The sequence below is a fragment of the Triturus cristatus genome, chromosome 1_2 (assembly GCF_964204655.1).
Source record: "Triturus cristatus chromosome 1_2, aTriCri1.1, whole genome shotgun sequence".
Lineage (NCBI taxonomy): Eukaryota > Metazoa > Chordata > Amphibia > Caudata > Salamandridae > Triturus > Triturus cristatus.
The window spans coordinates 273,767,222-273,794,227 of NC_140580.1; the positions used below are offsets into that span (position 1 = coordinate 273,767,222).

A 27,006-nucleotide genomic window follows, 5' to 3' on the forward strand; every position below is an offset into this window, starting at 1 on the left:
CTTTCTTGCATGGTATGCCCCCACTTTTTGCTAAATTGCTGAATGTACTTTGACTGAGTGTACCCTGGACTCCTGCCAATCAGGTGCCCAGGGCCTATGTTCCTTCCTTAAAACACACAAACTCCAAATTGGCAAACCCTGGCCACATGTCAGCCCCTAGTAAATGGTACCCTAGGTACCCAGGGCCTTGTGACCAGGGAAGACCCCTAAGGGCTGCAGCACTCATTGTGCCACCCTTAGGGGCCCTGTACCCTTACACACACACACTGCCTTTGCAGGCTGAGTGTCTGGGTGCAGGACAAAATGAAGAGTCGACATGACATCTCTGTGTGCCATGCCCAACACCCACACTGCCAAGGCATATGTCAGTCACCCCTCTGTCTGGGTGCCTTATGCCCATGGTGTGGGCACAGAAGCAGGAGCCCTGTGCCCCTACAGTACCCAGGTCCATTCCCGGGCACTGTAAGTGCAGTGCTGCCATTTAAGAGTACATGGTGCTGAGAGCTCGTCAAACACGAGCTCCACAGCACCATAATGGCAACACTAAAGACTAGGAAGTTTGGTATCAAACTTCTCAGCACATTAAACCCACACTGATGCCAGTGTGAGATTCAATGTACCAAGCACCCCAGAGGGCATCTCAGAGATGCCCTCTTACAACTAACCTACAATCCACGTCTGCTCTGAGGCTGCCCAGGCTGCCACACAGCAGACACGTTGCTGGGCCCCTGGGTGGGAGAGCCCCAGCTCTCCCGGGCCTGCAACAATGCACATCCTGGGTGAGGTGATAGATCTCCTCCCCCAGGATGAGCAAAGGGAAGCTTCAAAGGCCTGCCGCCTCTAGGAGTTTCCCCAGGCCACTGCAACCCCCCACTCTGGCGGGAAGCTTGGCCGGAAACCCCATACAAGGACAGGGGATGTGCCAGCCTGCCCACCCCACCCCTCGGGTGGGGGAGGCGAGGTGAAGCACATCTCCGGGCTCTCGCCATCTTGAAGATGGGAGGCCCTACCCTATCAGGATTAGGCTACTGCACCCCTCCCACAGGAGCGGGGCAGGATATGGGGTGTACCCACCCCAGGACAAGGACCCATTGGTCCCTGGCCTTCACCTACCTGTAACACCCCTAAATCTAGTATTTAGGGGCACTCTGAACCTTCCTTCCCCAGATTCCGAAACTACAAGCGAGAAGAAAAGAAGACCTGCCCTGCAGCTGCAAAGGAGAGGGAGACACCAACTGCTTTGGCCCCAGCCCTACCGGCCTGTCGACCTCGGACTTGCTCCTGCTCCAAACCCGGCATCTCTTGTGGCCAGCAACCTCAGAAACCCCGGAGGACCTGGCTACCTTTGAACTCTGATCCCCTGGGACTCCCATGAGTAGAGGCTCTACTCAGAACCTACCTTTCACCCCTGGCAGCAGCCCGGAACCGCGATCCCAGCCCACTCTGCACCCGCCAAGCCTGGCCGGTGCCGGAGTGAACTAAACCCACGAGGACGACCCCACGGCGACTGTGACCCCGAGTCCGGCACCCAAGGACCCCCCTCAACTATCCTGAAGAAGCTTGCAGCCTCGGAACAGAGTGCCACCCCAACCGCGATCAACAAGAGGGTAAGATTTCCGACATCAAAAGGCACCCCTGCACCCGGCGCCCCACGGCCCTCTGTGCCCAATCCCGGGGTACCTACCTATCCTCCAACTACCCAACTTACCCCTCGAAGTGGTGGTGGCACCTGAAGAGTCCTCGTCCCCGAGCCTGCAGTCTTTTTCCAAACCGGAGATTTCCCATAGAAATCAATTGAGCGCCCGACGGCTCAAAAGCACCCTGCACCCAGCCGCCCGAGTGGCCCTGGCAGTGAAAACTCTACTCTAACCTACTTCCCCACTTGCCCCGAGTAAGTGACCAGGAGCCCAGCTCCCACAGCCGCGTGGCTTGCCCGACAGCAGCCACCAACCCAGGCCCCCCTATCCCTCATAGGATAACATTGGGCCTAACTCTCTCTGCACCCGGCCGTCCTGAAACCGCTGAGGGTGAACTGACTGTACCTATCTGACACTGGGGGACCCCTGAGTCTATGCCCAGAACTTCAACTCAGCCAGTCGAGTACTTACCCTTAAACCGCCAACTTCATTTTCCTCATAGGGTAACATTGACTGGCTTTTTCTTGGAAATTCTTCTAAGTGTGGACTTTTCAAAACTCAAAATATTCACCAAAAATCAGCCGAGTACCAAAAACGAATTTACTCACCTGCTCTTAGGTGAGCTCCCAGTGCTGGATCTTGGTGCCCAGCACTGACTCTGAAAAGTACCCACAACTATACTTACCGTTAACTCATTTTTCTTCCATAGGAAACCATTGACTGTTTTTTCTGTGAAATTTCTTCTAAGTGTTGATTTCTGCAATTTCTAAATATTCATCAAAAATCGTATAACATCTGAAAACGTAATTACTTACCTGTTTTGGATAAATGTCCCAGTACTGAGTCTAGACACCCAGTACTGGATTACAAAAGTAACGATAACCTACTGTACCTGTAACCTACCTTTCCTTCCGTAGGGAATCATTGATTGTTTGCTCTGAAATATTTTCTAAGTGCTAACTTTTGAAATAGCTAAATATTAGTTAAAAATCATTACAGTACCAAAGTCGACTTTCAACAGCTGATTCTGAGAACTGACCCAGGACTGGATCTAGGATCCAAGCCTGGAATTACAAAAGTAATCTAAAAAGTAATCTGTTGCATATAATTTGAATTTATCATTGAACTCAATGTTTTGTGTTTAGAAATAGAGTTGCCTACTGCAACTACTTGTAACTGTTTACTAAAAAGTATATTACATATGCAAAAGTATTTTTATGAAACATCTCCTGTCGAGAAAGTATATTTTAATTCCAAGTGTTGGTTCTAAAATAAAACAAGCATATATTTTTTATATACAAACCATTGGCCTAGAGTTCAGTTATTGAGTGTGTGGAACTATTTGCTGACTGAGTGTGTACAACAAGTGCTTTACACTGTCCTCTGATACTGCCTTACTGCTCGACCAGGCTACCACTTTGGAGAGTAAGGTTATATCTAACTTTAACCTCTGTTAAACCCTTGGGGTCTGTGGACTCTGTACACCCTGTACCTATTAAGGAACAGTATATACAGAGGCACTTTCTCACACAATAACGTACCTTGGGCGTATTAGTGAGCTACAGGCGCTCATGCTACACAAACATTCCTTCCAAGTCCATAATGATAAGGTAGCTCTTAGGAGGAGCCTACAGTTCCTGCCTAAGGTGGTCTCCCCATTCCACCTTAACCAAATTAGTGAGCGGACAGTCTGTTTTCCACAATCTGATTCGGTAGCTGAGAGAGCATTTCACACACTTTATGTTGAGTGCTCTTATGTTATAGGACAAAATCTTTCTGTAAAACGCAACCGCTTTTTGGTGACTTTTTTAATTGTTATGAAGGAGTTCCCATATTGAAGGCAGGTATTGATAGGTAGATTGTTAAATGCATCCAGACCTTTTAGTTTAAAGACAAAGGGACCCTACCTACCCACCCCAGGCCACACACTACCTACAAACAGAGTGGTACTATCGCTCTTCTTGGGAACAGAAACATAGCTGACATATGTAAAGCTGCCACTTGGTCCACTCCATACACCTTCACAAGGCATTATTGTGTGGATATCCTTGCAAGGCAGCAGGCTAGAGTGGGTCCAGCTGTCTTGAGAAATCTGTCTGACCTCTGCACCATCCACTGACTAACCGCTGCTTAGGGGAGTGCTGTTTTACAGTCACTGCAGAGCTTATGTTTCTACAGCCACACATGCTACGAAGATATTCTGTTAACCTGTAAGCATCTGTTTGTTGCATGAAGTGATGTAGATTCACGTGCCCCCACCTTCCTCCATCGAAGTTTGCTACAGATATTTTCATCCCTTAGAATTGTCTAATATAAACGCATGGCCACTGTTCTATCCTACTCACTACTCCATACCTACTGTAACCCGCTGTACAAAAAACAGTATAACAATGGAGTTGGTGCCCATGCACTTTCACTGCCAGAGAGAGAGAGAAATACTTATTCGAAGAAAACCAAGTTGCAGTAGTCTGGGCCCAATGCTAAATGGAGTGTGCAGAGCATGTGAATCTGCAGCACTACATGCAACAAACGGAGGATTACATGGTAAGCAACATAAAACTTCTTGGCCAGAGAAGTTCTGGATTTTGTCATCATTTAAACAATTTCCCTTACAACTTTGTTTCTTCAACATTCATCTCTGGTAGAAAGATCACTACATAACCTAGAGGTGAAAAGTTCTCTTACAATTCTACTTGGAGTAACCCACAGTGGATTGTCCTCCTTTAAGCAAAACATATCTAGATGGGTAGTTTTCTGAATAATTAATTGTCACCCAAGGGCTTACAGACTAGCATTCTACACGTGGAAAAGTAGCTACTGCTGCCCTAATATATTTATTCGCTCCAGAACAGACACTTTGATGGGCCAGGTCTTGTGTAGTTTGTATAGAAATTTTGACTCTTCACATTTGGAACCCTCCTTTGGGGGTGATATTAATCTAGTTTGCTCATTTAGCTTCCACTGCATTGCCTTCAAAATAAACTCTTTGACTCCACATTGCAGGTTAAAAACCTCTGAAATCCTTAATGGTGCAACGTCAATTAGTGCTCAGTCCATTAGATGCTACATTTCCATGTATTTGAAGGTTTTGAAAAGGGAGTCTAGCAAGTATGAAATCAAATGGATTGCAGTTTTAATTTGGCTAATTGGACTTCATTTTGAAAACCAAAAAAAGATAGAAGAAAATAAACCTCTTATCAGCATGTTTCCATTGCTAAAACGTTTTAAAAATCGTGTGCGGGAGATGTAGTCCTAAAGGCCCTCAACAGAGGAAGACCAAGCTGAGGTGCCTTCAATGTCAACACCAGCAGGGCGGCAAGTATTACCCCAGCACCATGCCAAGGGGTGAAGCCCCACCTATCCTTATGCTGAGGTGCAGCATTGCCCCTTTTGGAGTCTGGTCTCGAGTACTGATGAAGCCTGGGGAAAGTCTTTGGCCTCTGACCCACCGCTGCCCTCGGACTCCGATTGGTATTGGGAGAAGGCTTCAGAGAAGAACAAGCTCCCACCTAAGGGTGTCAAGCCATGATGCTTCTCGCCTGAATCACACTGAGCCACTCCCTTCAAGGCGATATTGACACTGAGACACCTCCAAAACGAACACCACATCAACATTGAGATCAGTGGAGTCTGAAGCACCTATTGAGAGAGGGGTTGAGGAAAACTGCGCCACGTGTATGCGGTTATTCATACAGCCAGAAACCACAATAATGTCTCCTAAGTTGCCCACTGGAAAGCAACCGCCCACATTGTTCCAGATTTCCAATGAACGAAGTCTAATGTTCGAGGCATATGAGCTAAAGATTACACACTTTTGCATAGATCGCCATCTGGTGTTGGGCCCGGATGTTTGCAGTTTGTTTTTCCTCTTGGAAAGTCTTTGGAAGTCACGAGGTCGGTGACTCCTCCCTTGGATCGTATTGCGCATGGGCTTCGGCTCCATCCTCAGATTGTTTTTTTCCGCCATCAGGCTCGGATGTAATCTTCGCGCTCCGGTTCCGAACATTTCCAGTTCGACGATCGAACCGGAATCCTCGCTCATTGCGGTATTGTTCAGATCCAGATCTCCTCAATCACCTTCTCATCGACACATCTCCGATTCCAGTCGTCAACGGCGGCCTTCGGGCCTACCCAAGCTCCGGTCCCGGCTGATGGAAAGAACTCCTTTCAAGAAGTGTCCTCGATGTGGGTCCAAATTTCCCCACACCGATCTTCATGAGGTGTACAACCTCTGCCTCTCCCCTGAACACGAGGCTCGAGACTGTCCGGCCTGTAAGTCTTTCAGATCGAAAAAGACTATTCGAGATTGAAGAGCCAGACGAAACATGGCGCACTCCTCGACCTCTGTTCCAGTCGACATCTTCGGGGACGACGTCGAAGATCCGGGACAGCAGCACACCGAAGAGGACCTCGTCAGTGCTTCCGAAGCAGACGACTCAGATGTGGAGGACATCACCCTGGCGCAGAGGGTCGTGAGTACTATACCCCCTCCCACGCCGACACCCAAAAAGGCTTCAGTCACGCCTTCGCCTCTGGGCCTAGGCAAGACCAGAGACACTGCTTCACACACCCCACCTTCGGGCCCGGTGAAGAAGCCAAATAAGCCGTCCGGCGGCTCGGGCTCGAGCCAGCCCTCCAGCAGTGCCGAGAAACACACTTCGGCACCGAAAAAGAAACCAGCCTCTACCTCGACACCGAGCTCCGCACCGGAGTCCTCGGTGTCGAAACACAGCCTTTCCGTACCGACGCCATCTTCGGTACTGACCAAACCCCATAAGGCCCTCTGCACCGACACATCCACGCCGAAGCCCACATCGGCTCTGACCAAGAAAACGGAGGTTCCCAAGCCCAGTGCTAAGCACGGCACGGACAAGCCTAAAAAGTCATCGGCCCCGAAAACTTCGGCGCCGATGGAACAAACATTGTCACAGGAAGTGTTTACACCGGATCCCTTGCAAAAAACTCTTACCAAGGATCCAAAAACGGAACATTTGGCACTCTCTTCCAAAAAGAGACATTTGGACAAATCGGCTCCGCCTCCACCTCCAAAGAGGAAGGACTCTGCTACCTCCCCTTTCAGAATGCCTTCCCCTACCTCCTCCACCGCCTTCTCCACCCCCACCTCATCGCTCTCCGACTCAGTCTCCAGACGATGATGATCAGGGGGACCCATATCACGATCCAGGGGATGTGCCCCAAGACCCCACCCCTACAGGATCCCCAGACCCATGGGACAACTACAATAATCCAGATATTCCAGACGTCCCACAAGATGACCTTTACCCATCCAGGCCATCTCCACCGGAAGACTCATTAGGTTTCCACCACCTACTTCAGAGGGCGGCACATTATCACGGGGTAGAGTTACACACTGACCCAGTAGAGGAGGATTTCCTCCTCGTCTCCTTTGATACCGCACATAGGTCTACCTCCATACTACCTATGCTCAAGGGGGTGGTAAAACATGCGCCAGAGGTTTTTAAGGACCCAGTCAGGGCTAGGGTCATTAACCCACGCATAGAAAAAAAGTACAAAGCTGCCCCCACAGATCCTGCCTATATCAAAGGGCCAGCGCCACTAGATTCCCTAGTGGTTTCCACTGCACGGTAAAGGTCAAACTCCCAAGCGTCAGGCGAAGCACCACCACCTGACAAAGAGTCAAAGCTACTGCACGCGTCAGGAAAGCGTACTGCGTCACTGGCAGCCAATATATGGCGTATCGCCAACACCCAAGGGCTATTGGCCAGATACGATAGGGCGCATTATGATGATTTAGAAACCATAATGCACCACCTCCCAGAAAGGTACAAAAATCGAGCCAATGAATTAATTCAAGAGGGGAAGACAATAACTAACACCTCCATACGCTGTGCCTTAGATGCAGCAGACACAGCCTCCAGGACCATTAACAGTAGCGTCCTCCTCCGTCGCCATGCTTGGCTGAGAATATCGGGTTTCAAACCTGAGGTACAGGCCTCCAATCCGAAATCATTGACCAAGAACACCTATTCGGCCCAAAGGTAGATGAGGCCTTCGATAAAATGAAGAAGGACACTGATACGGCAAAATCTATGGGAGCCCTGCAGTCACACCCTCCTAGGCGCTCCTTTCGCCGCTCTTCCTTTCGGAGTACGGCTAGAGGCTACTCCTCAGATAGCGTGTCCACTTCTACAAATCCCCCACTCAGTCCACCTTCACAAGGGGTTATCAAAGAGGCAGCTATAGGGGCAATAACAAAGGCAGAGGCAAAACAAATACCGCCCGCTCTGCCACACCGCCTACCCAATGACTTCCCCCCGCTCCCTCCAGACCATCCCACTCCGGTCGGGGGCAGACTACAATATTTCCTTCAGGTCTGGGAGACCATCACCTCAGACAAATGGGTGACCCAAATTATTCGCTCAGGGTACTGCCTAGAATTGACATCTACCCCCACCCCCCCAAACATTCCACCCAGGCAACGCCCAATGTCACAAGGACATTCCACATTACTAAAACAGGAGGTAATCTCCCTCCTACAAAAACAGGCAATAGAACAAGTTCCCGCCAATCAGCAAAATTTAGGGGTCTACTCCCTATATTTTCTAATACCAAAAAGGGACGAGACTCTGCGACCTATTCTAGATCTCCGGCCCCTAAACACATACATACATTCAGACCATTTTCACATGGTAACGCTTCAGCAGGTGCTTCCGCTCCTCTCCCAGAACGACTTCCTCACCACACTGGACTTAAAAGACGCATACTTTCACATTCCGGTACACCATGCTCACAGAAAGTACCTCAGATTTGTAGTGGATGGGCAACACTACCAGTTCAGGGTGCTCCCATTCGGGGTCAACAGCACCAAGGGTATTCACCAAGTGCCTAGCGGTAGTGGCGGCACACCTCAGAAGACAGCACATTCACATCTTCCCATATTTGGACGATTGGCTGATAAAAGCCACGTCCTACAACCAATGTGTACACCATACCGCCACTACAATCCAACTACTTCACCAGCTAGGCTTCACGGTGAACCACCAAAAGTCCCAGCTAACACCATCCCACATAAAGCAATACCTCGGTGCCACCATAGACACCTCAAAAGCCATAGCCTACCCCAATCCGGCCAGGATTGCAAGCATTCAGGCTTTGCGTCAAAGATTTATACCTCAACACTCCCTTCCAGCAAGAGTGTTTATGCAACTGATAGGGATGATGGCTTCTTGCATTTTCATAGTGCCTCATGCAAGACTCCAGATGCGTCCACTCCAAGAGTGCTTAGCGCGCCAATGGAACCAGGCCCAGGGGCAACTGACAGATCTGGTGTTGGTAGACGGTCGCACCCATCGCTCTCTGCAGTGGTGGAACACCACAAATCTTTCCAGAGGTCGACCTTTCCTGGACCCCGTTCCACAAATAATACTAACAGACGCATTGCTCTCCGGCTGGGGAGCTCATCTATTACACCTCACAGTGCAGGGCACATGGACGCTGCAACAAAAGTTACTTCATATCAACCATCTGGAGTTACTGGCAATCTTTCTAGCCCTAAAATCCTTTCAACACAGATTTTAGGCAAGGCAGTCCTCATTCGCACAGACAACATGACGGCCATGTATTACATTCAAAAACAAGGCGGCACACACTCTCCACAGCTCTCTCAACTAGCACAGAGCATATGGAGATGGGCAATTCCGCACAAAATCTTTCTCCTGGCCCAGCATGTACCAGGAGTCCAAAACACCATGGCAGATCTGCTCAGCAGACAGACGCAGCAGATCCACGAGTGGGAACTTCACCCGCAGGTTCTTCACCCGTTCTTTCAAATGTGGGGGCATCCGCAAATAGACCTCTTCGCCACCCACGAAAACAAAAAATGCCCAAACTTCGTCGCCAGATACCCACACCCATTGTCCAAAGGCAATGCGATATGGATGAACTGGTCAGACATTTGCGTACGCCTTTCCACCTCTCCCACTAATTCCATTAGTGGTGCGAAAGCTACAACAGCATTCCCTCACACTGATCCTAGTAGCTCCAACATGGGCCAGACAACCGTGGTACACCACACTACTGGAACTCTCGGTAGTACCACACCAAAAGCTACACCTCTCTCCATGCCTCCTAACCCAGAACCATGGAGAGATCAGGCACCCGGACCCAGCTCAGCTCAACCTTGCGATCTGGCTCCTGAAATCCTAGAATTCGGATACCTTAACCTTCCCCCTGACTGTATGAACGTCATCAGAGAAGCTAGGCGCCCTACCACTAGAGCCTGCTACGCTGCCAAGTGGAAAAGATTTGTTGTTTATTGCCATAACAACACAATCAATCCTCTAGACGTGTCTATACAACACATCATATGCTACTTACTCCTTCTACAAAGGTGTAACCTAGCATATACATCCATTCGACTACACCTCGCAGCAATTGCTGCTTACCTACAAAACAGGCAGCAACTATCACTTTTCAGAGTGCCTGCCATTAAAGCCTTCATGGAAGGCCTGAAACGAATAATTCCCCCCAGAGTACCACCCTCACCTGTGTGGGACTTAAATATAGTTCTCGCAAGGCTAATGGGACCGCCCTTCGAACCTTTGCATAAATGCGAACTGCAATTTCTCACATGGAAAACAGCTTTTCTTGTAGCCATCACTTCCCTTAGAAGGGTCAGTGAGATACAAGCACTTACCATACAAGAACCTTTTCTCCAAATGCACCAGAACAAGGTTGTTCTCCGTACCAACCCAAAATTCCTACCTAAAGTCATTTCCCCTTTTCATCTAAACCAATCGGTAGATTTACCGGTATTTTTCTCGCAACCTCAAACTGTTGCAGAAAGGGCTCTAGACACGCTAGATGTCAAACGAGCCTTACTTTACTATATCCAAAGAACACAACCTTTCAGAAAGACCAAACAACTAATTGTCTCTTTCTCTCCACCACACAAAGTCAACCCCAGCTAAAAATCAGGGATAGCTAGGTGGATTGTAAAATGCATCCAGATTTGCTACCACAAAGCAAAACAAACGCTATCTGTTCCCCCTAAAGCCCACTCTACACGAAAGATAGGGGCTTTTATGGCTTTTCTAGGGAACATCCCATTAGATATCTGCAAAGCAACTACATGGTCAACACCTCACACTTTCACTAAACATTACTGTGTAGATGTGCAAACCAAGCAACAAGCTAGTGTGGGCCAGGCTGTACTAAAAACACTATTTCAAACCACTGCAACAGATACCGGTGGTCGCCGCTAAGGTTGGGAACTGCTATATAGTCTATGCAAAAGTGTGTAATCTGCAGCTCATATGCCTCGAACGGAATATGCTACTTAACAGTATACATCTGTTCTTGGCATGTAGGGCTGTAGATCTACACACGCCGACCCGCCTCCCCTGCTACCTGTATCTGTTCCAGTCTATCTTATTTAGATACAACACACATGGGTTTCTTCACTGTTATTACTACGCTCCATCTTTCCCTGTTGGTGAAAAACAATCTGAGGATGGAGCCGAAGCCCATGCGCAATACGATCCAAGGGAGGAGTAACCGAACTCGTGACTTCCAAAGACTTTCCAAGAGGAAAAACAAACTGCAACCATCCGGGCCCAACACCAGATGGCGATCTATGCAAAAGTGTGTAGATCTGCAGCTCTACATGCCAAGAACAGATGCATACTGGTAAGTAGCATATTCCTCATGAGGATGAGCTTGCCTACGCACCATTGCATCTGGTGCCTAAAAGGTATGAAGATGGCTAGAAGCCCTTCTCCATAGCAGGCATTCGCCGCTCCCACCTGCTCCACCTCTGGCGATATTCAACCCCCAACCAGAATCTCCTGCCAGGACAGTCAATTCCTTTTCTGGACCTTGTAGCCCATATGGGGAGAGTGGGAGACTTTTATGACTAACCTGCTTGGACCGGTAGACTGGGGAGACCCCTAGGAGGGCTACTGTGTCAGCCCCGCTGAAGATCTAGTTCTAGACCATTGCTCAGCCACACTATATCTGCTGGATACCACCACTGCATATCACACCATAATTCACAGAGAGGCCTGTCGCCATAAAGTAGACACGCATGTCCTTCTGGACGAGGACACCAGTCTGGCGGAGGCCATCTCTAAGACAAAGCGCAATGTCTAGTTCTTTCATAGCGGATTTCCATTTTTAGACATAAGCGTTGAATAGTCCTGCCCACATTTGTGGACCCCAGAGCAGTTGATATAAATATCTTGTGTGTAGATTTTCACGTTTCTTCAGGAAGTTCTGCAAAGACACTTAACAGAGACTCATTATGCAGCCTATTTACCTAGGCTACAATGGCCAGATTCTTCATGGAGAGAAAGAGAGCCAGAATTAAGGCTTTGAGGCTAATTTGACACAGTATAAATATCCCTCACAAACCCTTTTTTTAGGTCTCGCCTGAGCCAGCGCATGCGCTGCTCTGGCGAGACATTTAGTGAGTGGGCTTTAAAAAGCCGACCACAGCTTTTTGTCTGGCATAGAGCGTGCGGTTACGCACACAGGCACGAGCAGAGACGCCATCTGGCTTTCCTCTCGCTCGCCCAAGCGCTTCAATGCCCCTCCCCTACCACAGAGCGAGTCTCGCGGCCGGCCGCGCGTCTTGCTTGCTTTGATTTATTTGTCTTAGCAGTGCTCCACAGATTCTTGCTTTGTAGAACTAAGCTGTCCCATCTGGTATATAGAGCCTGTAGCACGAGACGTCATCACTAAAATAACTTAAGTTCACCTACCTCTGTTGGGAGCGTAAAATGAATTCCAACAATAAACATCAACAGCGGGTTCCAAACAGTGTGCAGCCTCCCTTAAAAGTAAACATTATGTCTGCTTGCGTTACCTGGAGCCCTACTGTGCGCAGTCCTCCTCTCTTTGCACCCCCCCCCCCTGTATACAATAGCCGACATCATAACCCAGCCAGAGACCTGGTATAACTAACCCACTGCTTTACTATAGGGCAGACTCACTGCACCCGCCGATTTGTAAAAAGGCGGATCTATCCACGTGCGAACTACACAGCCAAACATCGGCGCCCTACGATTGGCTGAGTGGCCCAGCGCTCCAATCTTAGGGCGCCTTACATATTATCAGCGGTACACAATCTCAGAAGATTCTGACAATAGGTTCTCCTGCGGGATTGAGTTATGCGCGACCCAGAAGCCCTAACATTATAAAGAAATGACATCCGTTAAAATCTCAGCTTGGGGAGACGGATGAAACTGAATTCACAGACAAGCAGCGGACAGCTGGCCACAGTAGGATCGCACCTTATGGTAAATATAAAACGGCAGAATGGGAGTTTGTGGCTCTTTGTACCACCGTGGGCAACAAAATCTGAATTATTTCGCATTCCATAGTGCAATTCAAACACCGTTAAGTACTGTTGGCATTTTGTTTGGTTTAAAATCTTGAACTCGAACCTAAACGTTAATATTACTTCATATTTAGTCCTGATTCTTAACCGTCTCCTCGCCAGTGGCCTCTATTTTCACTCTGGGTTGAAGCGAGTTTGCTTTAAACTGGGCCAATAGACCACTACTTTACATTTAACACGCAGTTGTTATTAATTTCAGCCATCTGACGACCAGCAGAGCAGGCGTTTCTTCATGTTTGCGATTTGCCCACGTGCCTTGTTTAAAATGTAAAATCACCAATCAGTAAATAAAGCGCACACGCTGTAAACATTCACGCCATTAGAGTATTCGACCTCTATCAAGCATCGGTCATCTACCTCTGGAGGACATGCCAACAAGAAAACGGCTCAAAAACTACATCAGTCCCGATCGACATCGATGAAAGGTATGGCGTTGACCTGTTTGCCGTCAGTTCAAGTTGCGACGTTGTGTAAGCGCCAAATGTTCAGCTTTGAGGCCAAGACTATCAGCATCTTCAATTGCTCCGTTGAGACACAGACCTCTCTCCACGTCAAACGCCAGCACGGTCGCCGTCTATGCCAGGTCGCCGTTGAGGCACTGACGATGGACGTCAAGGCACCAATGAAGGTTGACGTCGAGTTGACATCCATGCTTACCGTCAACAAGCAGGTCGATGTAAAGGCATCGAGAACTCTTTCAACATCGCCTAGGCTGCAGGAGGCTAGAAAAAAGAGGACACGCATCTACACCTCACCAGACTCTGAGCATTCGAAAACGTATTCTCCATCTTCAAGGTTTCAGCCATCTTCTCCTTCTCCTTCTAATCCTACTGCACCGCTGCCTCCTCCACCACGACTTCCAACTCCACCTCCCCCCGCTGCCTCCATGTAGGAAGCAGGTTCTGTATATACTATACCAAAATGAGGTATAGTGTGCACAGAGTCCAGTGGAACCCCAAAGGTAGGCAGAGGTAAAGTTAGATAGCACCTCACTATCTATTTGCGGTAGTGTGGTCGAGCAGTAAGGCAGTATCAGAGGACAGTGTTAAGCATTTGTTGTTTACACTCAATCAGCAAATGATGTCACACACTCAAAGACTGAACTTCAGACCAATTGTTTTTGTATAAAAAATATTCTTTTAGTTATTTTATTTCCTAGAACCAAGCAAGACTGGCACAGGTAAGTTATAAGTATTTTGCGCCAAATATACAGGTTGTAACACAGTTTGGATTGCAATTGTAAATATACTTTAATTTGATTACAGTAGTGTTACTGATAATGCAATGCTTTTACAGAATACAGTACATATACTTTGTATAGGATTTTGAGTAAAATTACAGGTAAGTTACTTTTGAGATTACTTTTCCTACGCAGTGTAGTATACCTGGATACCACACTGGGACATTTCATGTAAACAGGCAAGTAAAATCAGTCAGTCAATTAGTCTTTATTTGATAATTTACAATCATAAAAGACACAATACAAAAATAAAGGTGTCATAGAATGGCATAAAAACAATAGCACCCTAAAAACTTACATCCTTAGAAAATATATCAGCTATATCGAATTTCCTAACATCATTGACTAAATTTAGTAAATATGTTAATACATCCATAAAACCATTTCCTACACAATTTGACCAAAGGGATGCCGGCTTACCAATAGCATAGTCAGATAGTATGTGCAATTGCCAGACCAGCCTCCAAATTTTTCCTTCTCAGTCCCCAGAACCAGCTAAGAAATGTCGCCATCGCGATCACCATATCTGGACTTGTGTTAGATACCAAGATATGCAAAGCTGTCATACACGATCTGGTACCTAGATTGGAACACAATGGCTTGAGCCACCTTCAACGGGGGCCATTACATGGGTTATCGACTCAACCTGGGATGGACACGAAGGGCAGTTGGTATCAGGAGCCTTGTTCCATTTTGCAGTGAAAGATCTTAAGGGGAGAGTGCCCACTCTGAATTGGTGATATAGTTTCCTATCACCAGGTTTTGTAATCAGATTCCAGTAGGCTTCTGCTTCCTTTGCAGGCTTGTGCTCCAGGAAGATACCTGTGAGCGAACTACTGCTCACCCCTGACAGTGTCCTTTTAGTAATCATAACCCAGTAGTGTTCTTTGTACTCATTTTTATTGGGAAATAAGTTCCCTATAGGATCTTCCCACAAATGACGAAGCCCCATGTCAGACAAATAACCCTTGATTTTCTGGAGCCATTTGATTTTAGAGGACAGATCGGCATTTCTAATGTGCATTAGTGCATTGGCGTAAGAAGTCAATTCAGGAGTAGTCCAAAGCCTCCTCCAGTAGGATAGGGGTCTAAATCCTGCAGCCTCATCGAAGGAGGTACATCCCAAGTCAGACATCAGGGGCTTGATGGGGGTTGATTGGGGGAGGGCGGTCAATGATCTCAGAAACTTATTTTGTGCAAGAACTAGGGGTGATAAATTTTCAAACCCCCAGAGTTCAGCACCATATATTATGGAAGCTCTGATTTTCCCATTATAAATCGATAAAGCTGACCCCACCGGTTTGGTATTTGAGTCGGTGTTCTTTGAGTAGGGCTCCTGCTAACTGCTTGTGCCTGAGAACTAAAACATTAACTGGGGTGTCCAGTTCATCTTCCTACCCATAGTCACTCCTAGATAGGTGAAGGTATCAGTTTGTTCCAAAAGTGCTTTATTCATTTCAACTCTCCCTTTAATGAGTTTGTTTATGCAGCACCATGAACTTGGTTTTGTCAACATATACTACAAGTTCTTGGTCGTTGCAGAACTCTATACATCTATCAAGGGCACGTTGCAGACCACATTGAGTTTTAGATAAAATTAAAGTATCGTCTGCAAACATTAGAAGCGGAACCCTTGAGCCGGCAAGAGTTGGAGCATCTGTTGGAAAATTAGTGTAATACGAGAACCTTGTTTATAAACAAGGAGAATAGGGTAGGAGCAAGGACACACCCTTGCCGCACTCCCTTGTTAACTGGGAAACGGTCTGTTAATTTGCCCTGCTGTCCCCACCTAACCTGACCATAATTTTCCTCATGCAGTTTAATGATAAAGCTTAAGATTTCTAGGGGCATCCCGGCCTCCTTTAGTGTCCCATAGCTTATGGCGGGGGACTAAGTCAAATGCTGATTTTAAGTCAACAAATTCTGTATATAGGGTTCCCCTCGCTAGGATAACTGTGCTCCAGGATGTCATCATAAATCTAAAAACTTGGTCGATGGTACTGACATGGGGTCGAAAACCCGCTTGATAGGTAGATAATACATTCTGGTCTAATATCCATTCGTTTACTCTACCCAGCACAAGTCTGGCAACTATTTTCTGTAAAGTGTCAATTAGGCTTATCGGCCTATAGTTGCCAGGTCTGGCACGGTCACTCTTTTTGTATATGGGAATAATTTCGGCCCTGCGCCAAGTATCTGGAATCGGCGCGCCTCTAGCAATAGCATTTATAATGATAAAAATATATTCGGTCCAGTTCTTTCTATCTTTTTTATAGATATCGGCTGGGATGCAATCCGGTCCAGGTGCCATCCCTGCTGGAACCCCGTCCAGGACCCTTTCTATCTCCCCTTTGTCAAATATTAAAACAACATGAATATTAACCACAGGGTAGTCAGTAACAAGTAAAATCGTTTTTGTTGGTACAATTTTAAAGAATTTCTTTAGGTTTTCAAACTCAACACTCAGAAACTTTTCCAAGAAAAACAGTCAATGCTATCCTATGGAGGAAAATAGTGTTATCGGTTTTAGGGTAAGTATTTGGTAGTGGGAGTTGAGGTTCTGGGGGTAGACCCGGGGGTCCCCCAGGGTCAGGGATGCACACTTGTTACACCCTCAGCGGCGCTAGGGCAGCCGTGTGCAGATTGCTGAGGCCCAGTGTTATCCAATGGGGAATAGGGGGCCTCTGATTGGTAGCTGCTGACGAGCAGGCCACTTGGTTGTGGGAGCATAGCTCCTTGACTTTAGCTTGGGGCAAATGGGGAAACAAAGTAGCACCAAAGGTACACCCTCAGCGGCACTAGGGCAGCCGGGTGCAGGGTGCTGTTTCGACGTCGGGCCCCCTGTTTCCAATGGGAAACCTCCGGTTTGCAAAGGCACTGCGGGCTTGGGGACGAAGGTCTTCTGGGTGCGACCACCACTTTGAGAGATAAGCTGGAATGTTGGGGGTTGGTGAGGCCACCCAATGCCGTGAAGCGTCGGGTGCAGGGGTGCCCATCTGACCGAAACCTGGTTCACTTCTGACTCTCTCCCTGATCTGCTAGCCATCCTCCCTGACACCTATTATGCTCTCCGAGCTGACCGCCCGGATGGCAAGGCTGGCGGGGGGGTGGCGATGATTGTCCGGTCGTCATTTAAATTTCAGCTCCTCCCCCACCCCCCCATTCCTAACGTGGACTACCTGGTGGCTCGTTCCCTCAACTTTCCTTCCCCCCTTACTGTGGTTCTTGTCTATCGCCCCCCTCAATCGATGCCTTCCTTTGTAGCCTCCTTCCAGGAGCTGCTGGCCACCCTTGTGGTCAACAACTCCTCTGTACTCCTTCTTGGTGACTTTAACTTCTGGCCAGGGGACCCTAAGGAAGACTCTTTTTCTAAAGACTTTTCGGTCACCCTTCAATGTCTGAACCTCACTTCTCATGTCACATCCCCTACCCACGTGCATGGTCATATACTTGACCAAATTTGGTCGTCTTGCCCCCTTGCTTCACCTCCCTCCATTTCTCCCTGTGTCTGGTCTGATCACTCTATTATTTCTTTTTCTGTTCACTTGGGTATGGTTGTCAAACCCTCTCCCCCTAAAAACCTTCTAGCACGCAACTGGAACCAAACAGACCTTGATTCCCTCTCACTCCCTTTGGTATCTTCTGCTCCTGATCTCACTTGTCTCCCTCTTGAATCTCAGGCCAAAGCCATAAATACATGGCTTGCTGCTTCGTGTGATCGTGTGGCCCCGCTTAAAAAGATCAAAGCGGCTCGTCCATACGACGCGCACAAATGGTTCTCCACTGAGCTCAAGGCACTAAAACTTGATCTCAGACGGGCGGAACGCCTCTGGAGACGTCAGTATTCCCCTCCTCTGCGAGCTCAGTACAGACAACTCCTCACCAACTATAAAAAAGCAGTTCTTAATGCCAAAACTTCCTATTTCACGGAGAGAGTATCGCTCTCCGTAAATAAACCTCGTGAAATTTTTTCCTTGGTTCGCAATCTTGCTACTTCTGACCGCTCCACCCCTAGCTTGGTTCCTTCCCAACCCCTCTGTTTGTCACTTAATAACTTCTTTATTGACAAGATTGCGAAAATTAAAGCTGACATTCCTACTGTGCCTCAGCCTACCCCTACCAGCCCTGTTACCCTTCCTTCTTCTTTCTTTGACACTTTTCCCCCTATCTCCCTTGATTTGTTTCACAACTACCTGTCTAAAGTTAAATCTGGCTCTCCTTTGGATGGTGTTCCTGCACGGATCCTCAAAATCCTCTTCACTAATTGTCCTGGTCCCCCCCTTTCTCTTCTTAACTCCTCACTGGTTTCCGGTGCTGTCCCCTCTTCCTTTAAATCTGCTGTTGTCCTCCCTATTCTCAAAAAACCTGGCCTAGATCCCTCCCTCCCAGCTAATTTCCGTCCCATTTCCCTTCTTCCCTTCCTGGGTAAGATCCTAGAGACCCACGTCACCTCCTGCCTCTCCTCATACATCGAGGACAATGGCCTTCTAGCCTCCCACCAGGCGGGCTTCCGCCCTGGCCACTCTACAGAGGCGGTGGTTCTAGCGGTCTTGGACGAACTTAAGGGTAAGGCAGATGTTAACCTTCCCCAAGCCTTGGTGCTTCTCGACTTGTCCGCTGCGTTTGACACGGTCGACCATTCCATTCTTCTCGGCCGAGTCTGCGCAGCGGGCATTCGGGGCGCGGCCCTCTCTTGGCTAGCATCCTTTCTTCAGGATAGGCATCAGGCTGTTCATCTCTCTGGTTTCTCTGCCCCTTCCTGTTCGGTCACCTGCGGTGTTCCTCAGGGCTCTTCTCTTTCCCCTCTCCTCTTTAACCTATATATCTGTCCCCTTGTTTCTTCTCTTCTCAAGCGGGGGGTCTCTGTATATAATTACGCTGATGACCTCCAGCTTGTCTTTGATCTGTCTTCTTCGCCTGATTCTATTCCCAAGTTCAGTTCCACCCTTATCTTTATTTCGGAATGGATGAGCGCCAACCATCTTAAGCTCAACCCCGATAAAACGGAACTTGTCCTTACGGGTGGTCCCTCTAACCCTTGGTCCCCTGCACATTGGCCCCTCTCTTTTGGCCCCCCCCCCACGCCCTCTCCCTCTGTCCGCACCCTTGGCATCAAAGTCAGCTCTGACTTAACCATGCACTGCCAGATCAGCTCTGTGGTGTCTTCATGTTTCCTCTCCCTCCGTCTTATTCGGAAAATATCTCGCTTCTTTACCATCGACGCGATTAAATCCATAGTCTTGGCTTTAGTCATCTCACGCCTCGACTATGGCAATGGCCTGTACGTGGGCATCCCCTCCCACGAATCCCGACGTTTACAGGCCATTCAAAACCAGGCTGCCCGTCTCATTTTTTCCCTTCCCAAATCCTCTCACATTACCCCGGTTCTGAAATCCCTTCACTGGCTCCCCATCTGCTTCAGATCCCTTTTCAAACTTGCTTGCTTTGCCTTTCGCGCCCACTCCCGCTCTGCCCCTGCCTACATCACTTCCCTCATTTCTTCCTATGTTCCCAGTCGCACTCTTCGTTCTTCCTCTCTCTCCCTTCTTCACATTCCCCGTTTTCGCAAATCCAGATCTGGGAGCACTCGTCTTTCCGTCTTGGCTCCCCAGTTCTGGAATAGTCTCCCACTTCATCTTCGCTCTATTCCTATTTTTAGCCACTTTCGTAAAGCCTTAAAAACTTTTCTTTTCTCTTTGGCCTTCCCCTCTTAGGCCCCCTGTGTTTCCCTCTGTGAGTTCTTACCCAGGCTCCCCCAGCGCCAGGAAGCCGCTTGGCAGCAGTGCGCTTTATTAAATATTGTTTTCATTTCATTTCATCTGAAACGGTGGTTCACACAGCTACTGCTTAGAATTTCACCGCACCCAACAACCCACCATACGGAAACACCCTTTGCCTAGTTTACTCACAGTCTTGCAAAAAGATATCGGAGCTATCCTCAAAAAGGGTCCAATGCAGCCATTGCCCCTTCACCAACAGGGCAAAGACTTCTTCTATTCACTGAACTTCCTATTTCCAAATAAAGACTGCCCCATCTAGCCCATTTTACACCCGAGTCCACTCAGTTGGTAAGGCATACTGGACCACTTCGACAACTCTCCAGGACCTTGTCCTGCTTCACTGCCAACCTCCCTCACCCAGAGCTGACATTGGTGACAAATGTATCTCTATTGGATTGTGTGGGGGGTTCAAGGGAGTTCACCCGGAAGGTGATCAGGGGTCTCTGGTGTCCATTGGACGGCTGCTTCAATATCATCCTATTGGAGATGACTTCCATCAGTGGGTGGGTGGGGCAGGTATTCATGACCACTCCACTGCCATGTTCTACTGCAACAAGAGGGAGGTGTGAGGTCCCGTGCCAAGAGGATTTACGGCTCTGCAGGTGGCTAGAGCACTAGGACTTTTTCCTGGTCACCAACCACCGGCCAGGATCCCTGAATGTCATAGCACAAAAACTGAGTAGATGTCTGTCAGATCACAAGTGGCAGCACCCTCCCCATTTGACCCAGGGTGTCTATGATCAGCTGGGTGAGCCCTAGTACAATCTTTCTGCCTCTTTAGAGAACACACATTGTCAACAATTTTGAACATTGGAGTTTTAGCAGAAACACTCTTAAAGAGACTCATTTTTGCTTAAAAGGATCAAAGGTCTCCAGCATGCATTCCTGCTGCTACATCTTCTGCCACAATTTCTGAAGATCAGAAACTACTGGGACCCAGTCATCCTAGTGGCCCCCAATTGGGCCAGGAAAGTTTGATATCTGGAACTCCTTAGCATGAGCACCTATCCTCCTATAAGGCTGACACTTCAGGAGGGCCTCCTGTCTCAGCAGCAGGGAATAGTCCTCCACTCTAATCTACACAGCTCCATGCGTGGAAATAGGGCAGCACCACTTGACTGCTTTCGACTTGCCTGAAGTGTTGAATGTCATCCTAGTCTCAAGATGCTACTCCACAAAATCCATCTATGATGGGCGCTGGGACAAGTTTGCAACCTGGTGTGCAGCTCAAGATACTTATTGCTTATAGGCAAAACTGTCAGACATCCTTTGTTTGTTTTGTCTTCAGTTCAGCATGGCCTTGCAGTAGGTATTGTAAGAGGGTATTTGTTGGCCCTTTCGTCAATTATCCTTTTGTCGAACCAGCCGTATTTGTTTACATCACCTGTTGTGATGAAGTAGATGAAAGGTTTTACACACATTCCCTCCCAAACAGTTAGTGATGCCAGAGTAGGGCATTCGCTTGGTCTTGACATTCCAGATAGGTATACCTTTAGAGCATATGCATAATAGCCTGCTGCATTTTCTGACCTTGAAGACCGTCTTCCGCATCACAACATCAGCTTGTTGCATAAGTGACCTGTAGGCACTTTCCATGTAGCCACACTACACCACCTTCTTCCCTGACAGATTGGTACTGAGGAATCGGGTAGCCTTCATACTGGAAGCTCTGACTCTCTTTCATTATGGGCAATTGATCATTCTACTGGTATTCTTTACAGCCCTGCCCCCTTAAAAGAATAGAGGCTCCATCGGTTAGACCCTTTACGTTTTTATATTGATCGTACCAAGGACCGTCTCATAGATCATTTGTTTGTGAGGCTTTCCAGAGCAAAGAAAGGGAAGGCTGTGCAGAAGAGGACACATTTAAAGTGGGAAGTCCTCTGCATTAAGATCTGCTATTCACTGGCCAGGAAGCAGCCTCTAGAAAGGCCAGGGGCCACATGTAGAAAGCAATTTTCCTGTCACAAACGGCCAGATTCTTCGAATTGGGCCATTTCTGACAGGAAAACTGTATTTTAGGCTGTGCAAAGCCCAAAATGTGATTTGGTAACATGTTAACGAATCACAATGTGGGTTTTGCAAATCCTTATTGGGGCGGGTGTGTTAAGGACATCCCTCCCTAATACCGAATTGCAAGGGCATGTATGAATATTTCACGACCTGAATATGGTCGCAAAACATTCACATTTTGCCACCAATGTCAAGTTGGTGGTAACACATTTAAAGATGGGAAGGGGTCCCCAAAGGATCCCTTCCCCTTTGTGAATATTTGCGAAAATGTTTTTTTAAGAGCCGGCAGTGACCCCATGAACCACTGCCTATTCCTAAAAAATTAAAAGAAAACTTTTCATTTTTATTTCTGAATCTCATCCCCTTTTCCTTTAAAGAAACAGGTTGCATTTTAAAAACAAAAACGTTGCTTAATTTAAAATCAAACACAGACATGGTGGTCTGCTGTCCCCAGTCCCTGTGTTTTTAGCGATTTCCAATGTGTCGCAAATTGCAACCTACCCCATGAATATTAATGAGATAGGTCAATTGCAACCCACTGGGAATCACGAACAGTGTGCAGTGTTAAACACACAATAGTACATGTTTGCGATTTCCTAATTGCTAAAATTCACTATTAGGGTATCACAAACCCACGATTTCGTGCATCTGACCCTAAGAGTTCATTCCATCATGGTCAGATCAACTTCAACTGCATTGGCACAAGTGTCTATCCTTGATATCTGCCACGTTGTTACTTGTGCATGTGTTCTCAAAGCAGTACTGCCTTGCCATACAGGTCTGGCGAGAAGGACACATTTGCCCGGTGGGTTCTGCAAGACTTTTTGGCTTTAGCCCACTCCACAGACCCTCCATCTTGTGGAGTTACTTATTAGTATCTTTTCTAAGGTGAGGAATCTGTGGTTAGAAGTATACATCAGAAGAACAAGTTACTTGCGTTCAAGTCAAGTCAAAATTTCATTATTCGGTCCAGAGACCATAAAAGTTTCAAAACAAACATTACAGATTAAAATTTCCATGACCTATTTACACAGCAGCGTAGATAAAACTATTAAAAGAGAAATTCATTAAAAAAATCAATCCTTTAAAAAAAGAGATAGTCCACAATACAGAGTACAATAACATAGCAAAATGATGTAATCCATCATGATCATGACTCATAACGTTTCCTAATAGGCATTGTAACTTTAATGTAATTAGAGACTGTGATACGTAATGCCGTAGTAGCCAGAGAATGCAGATAATTAAAGCCCTCCGTATATGTACAGAGCCTGATTTTATCTTAATAATGGGGCTACAAATTTCCACCTAGGCTCTTTATAAAGGGGGCAGAGTAGCATAAGGTGCAGAGTGCTCTGAGCTGCCAAATTATCGCATGGGCAGGGCGTAAGTTTGTCAACCCATCCTAATTGTCACGGAAAAGCCATTACAAAGTGCATAAGCGGAGTCTAGTTAGATAAAATCGTGTCTGTACATTTAAAGTGAATGTTAGATTAAATTGCTGTTGGACAGGGAACACACGTGGGAAACCGGTCATCTCAAGTTGTGAGCGGCGTGTGTTTACCTCAGAATAATGCGCCTCTTTTATGATGACTTTCGCATTTGTATGGATTGTCAATGTAATGGCCCAGGCCTTTCTCATACAATTGATCTCTTGCAAATTGGAGCCAAGGGATCAACAGTGCTCTATCTAGGTTAAGACAGTCTTTGATCACCTCCCTTGAAAACGTTACCTACATTCATTATTGGTCTCTGGGGAATAGTCTATCACAGATTTCTCAACTGCCCTCTCTCCCCTCTGTTCTTTCAAGTGACTTATTTTTAATATCTAAAAAAGGGTTCAAAGTTAGTAATCAGCACGATGTTGCCAGCAAGTGAAGAGGGAAAAGGCAAGCATCTGACACTTTATTTTACATCAGTCTCCTGAAAATGTAAAAGTAGGTTTGTTCGCTATTTTTAATGGTAAGGCATTCTCTTCCTTTATGTCAATGAAATGAAAAAAAACAATTGTCACCTGTCAAAAGCAAGCAGGTCTTTGTGTTAAAGGGTCCCAAGTCTGTGGTTTTTGGAGATCTAGTACGACAGTGTAGGCTAATCTTCTGTAGATTGAGGGGATTGTTGATGCAGTTCTAAGTTATGCGTGGGTTTTTCAATAAAATCCCTTTTTTCGACTGGAACAAGTGTAGAGATCTAATTTCTACTTAAGATTCTCTCTATCATCCTGATATTAAGGAGGCACAGGCAGCAGCATCCAATGCATCTACGGCCCCAATCATGAAATCCCCATAATGTAGTTTAAAGTTTATAATTACCAGACCGTTGTTATATGATGCTTCTTGTCAATAAATTGAATACATTGCTTAAATTGTCTTAAACCTAAGTAGCTTGATCTCAAAACAGGGCAAGTGTTGGCATAGAGATTCACTCTGTCTGTTTGCCAAATAATGTTAGAAAGCCAAAAAAGACCAGATTCCCTTAGAGGATCTTTCACTCTCTGGAGCGGATACTGGTGCCTCCCAAGAAATGCTGGTATGAAGTCTTCCTTTTAAGTCATGACAATTGTCCGTTGTTCATGATTCTGAACTGTCCACTTAAGTTACTGTTGCAAGCTGATTAGCTCTAGTGGTCCAACAACATATTCTGAATGTATTTGTGGTAGCAATTCCTTGTTCCTTGCGTCTCGGCATTGATTCTGCAGTGCTAGGATAAGCCTTTTTCATTGTAGCCTCCCCTTTTTGATGAACATGTCACAGGATTATCCTTGTTTAGCTCTCCATAGCCATTCCTTTTACCTGTCTTGGTTGTTCAGCCATATGCTTGAACTCTCTGTGCCTCTAATCATGAATACCTTGTCTGGTGCATTGTCAGACTGCAAAATCATAATGGTTGTTTTATCTTTGCACTTACAGTCCGATGACTGAAGGTAAAGGTGGAAAGTGACCTTATAGAAGAGCCCTGTTGTAAATTACATCAGATGTCCTACAATCTTGGACTTCTGTTATGCAGTTAGTGGAGGGATGTCTTGAAGCTTCTCAGGCAGCTTTCATATTTTGTATTCTTTGATTTTATAGGCATAGTATATAGGTCTGTTTTTCTCCTTTTTTGTGGATAAGTAGGATTGAGACACAAATATGCCAATCTGGAATAACTGCAAAGAAGCAAGGACAAGGATGAGGCGGTATAGCTTAATTTTCAGTAGTTTCATTGCGCCATTTCTTCCCTCCTCATCTCTGTCTTTAAGATACACCTTCACTCCCACAATCTTGATCATACTACTGCTTGAGAAACAACAGACCGGGCCAAAGATGGTAAATCCCTTCAAAGTGGCTTCCAGGGGAAGAAAAAGAGTCCATTAAATGAGTGTTAATGTTTCTTTGTGCTTTACAAACTGTATGCCAGTCTGATGAAGTGGTTACCACCAACAGGGGCAGCCCTAACAACTGAACCGGAGGCAAAGTAAAGACCAGAATCCTAACAAAGGTTCGAGTTAATTAAAATAATACCAAAAAATCAAAAAACACTTAAAAAAAAAAAAAAAGTAAAGAAGGTAATAAACAATTTAGGTCAAAATTACAAATAACTTTCTAACAAGTGATACCCCTACACAATTTCACAAAGATATGCAAATTTTAATAAGACAGTAATTATAACATTCATAAAACAACAATGGCGCTCAATAAGTTGCACAAAAACATAACGACAATGGAATGTATAAATAAAGAGAGTGGCTGAGGAAAATTACATATATATGGTCTGTAAGAAACAAAAACAAAAGATGGCAAGAAATACGTCCTCTTCAAACACATGAAGGCGTCAACGGCGTGTCAACCACATTAAAATTTGGTGGTCATCATCAGGACAAACGATAATGAATAGCAGAGCGTCCGATAGAAAATTCCAGTAAAAAAATCAGGCATGAAATTTGGTAGGCTCCACATGCTCCAATTTAAATTGCACCAGGGCAGAAATGCGAATGAAAAGGCACCCTTTCCACTCACGTTTATATAAATTCTGAGTTATCGAAGTCACAAATGTAGTCCCCATATACTGGCAACAAATGCCCTCACATTAATTCAGTGGCGCTCAGGTCAAGTAAAGCTGCTCTCGCTTAGAGCAAGTTTATATCGCTGCCCAATTATGAAATAAACTGTCCCACCGAACTAATCAAGCCGAGGACCAAATTACAAAAAGTGCAACATCCTGGTTTTTGATTTTTTGGTATTTTATTTAACTTGAACCTTTGTCGGATGAAGTGAGCACATAAGAACTGGGATAAAGAGGTAAGGATCTGAGTAAAGAAAATTACCAGTATGTATTCCAAGCATTTTTCATGTATAGTTTAAATACTTTTTATAATTATATTCCAGTGGTGCGTAAATAATACTTTTCAAACTTTGTTACCGTTGTCTAAACAAATCCTAGTAATGGATTATTGTCCCTGTATGCAGTCAGTGAGTTCACATTTAAATGGTTTGAATTTATGGGTTTAATTGCTAAAAAATAAAAAGTGTCAATTTAGAATTCTCAAGATAATTTGATATTCTTATTTTTTTTATTTAAGGTTGCTGTATGCAGTATTTGTTTTTTTGTTATCCTCCCCTTGAACCTAGTTGGAACTATTCTTGGCAGAAATTTGTCAGGGCAACCTAATTTCCCTTGTCGTGTCAATGCTGTGCCTCGACCTATCCCTGAGAAAAAATGGTGAGTTATTTTTAAACATTTAATTTTCTCTCATTAATGGTTGACTTGTTACATCAATATAGACCTGCCAACACTCAAAGGCGAAGGGGCCGTTAGAATTGTGAATGTTAGTACATAATTTTCCAATTTCCTAGAATCTTTCAGTGCATAAACCAAGCTAGTGTCCAAGGTAGCAACATTATATCTCATTGTACCAACTAAAATGTGTAGCTGCTATAAGCCAAGCCCAGCCCTCCTTACAGATCTTATATATGT

General features: G+C 46.2%; 1 protein-coding gene across 1 annotated transcript in view; it reads left to right on the top strand.

Moving 5' to 3' along the window:
• TM9SF3 (transmembrane 9 superfamily member 3) overlaps window positions 1-27,006 on the top strand; it is a 333,675-nt gene that overhangs the window by 230,458 nt on the left and 76,211 nt on the right. The window contains exon 10 of the mRNA XM_085603668.1: window positions 26,612-26,751. Coding sequence (XP_085459794.1) covers window positions 26,612-26,751 — 140 coding nt within the window. The remainder of the gene's footprint in view (window positions 1-26,611; window positions 26,752-27,006) is intronic.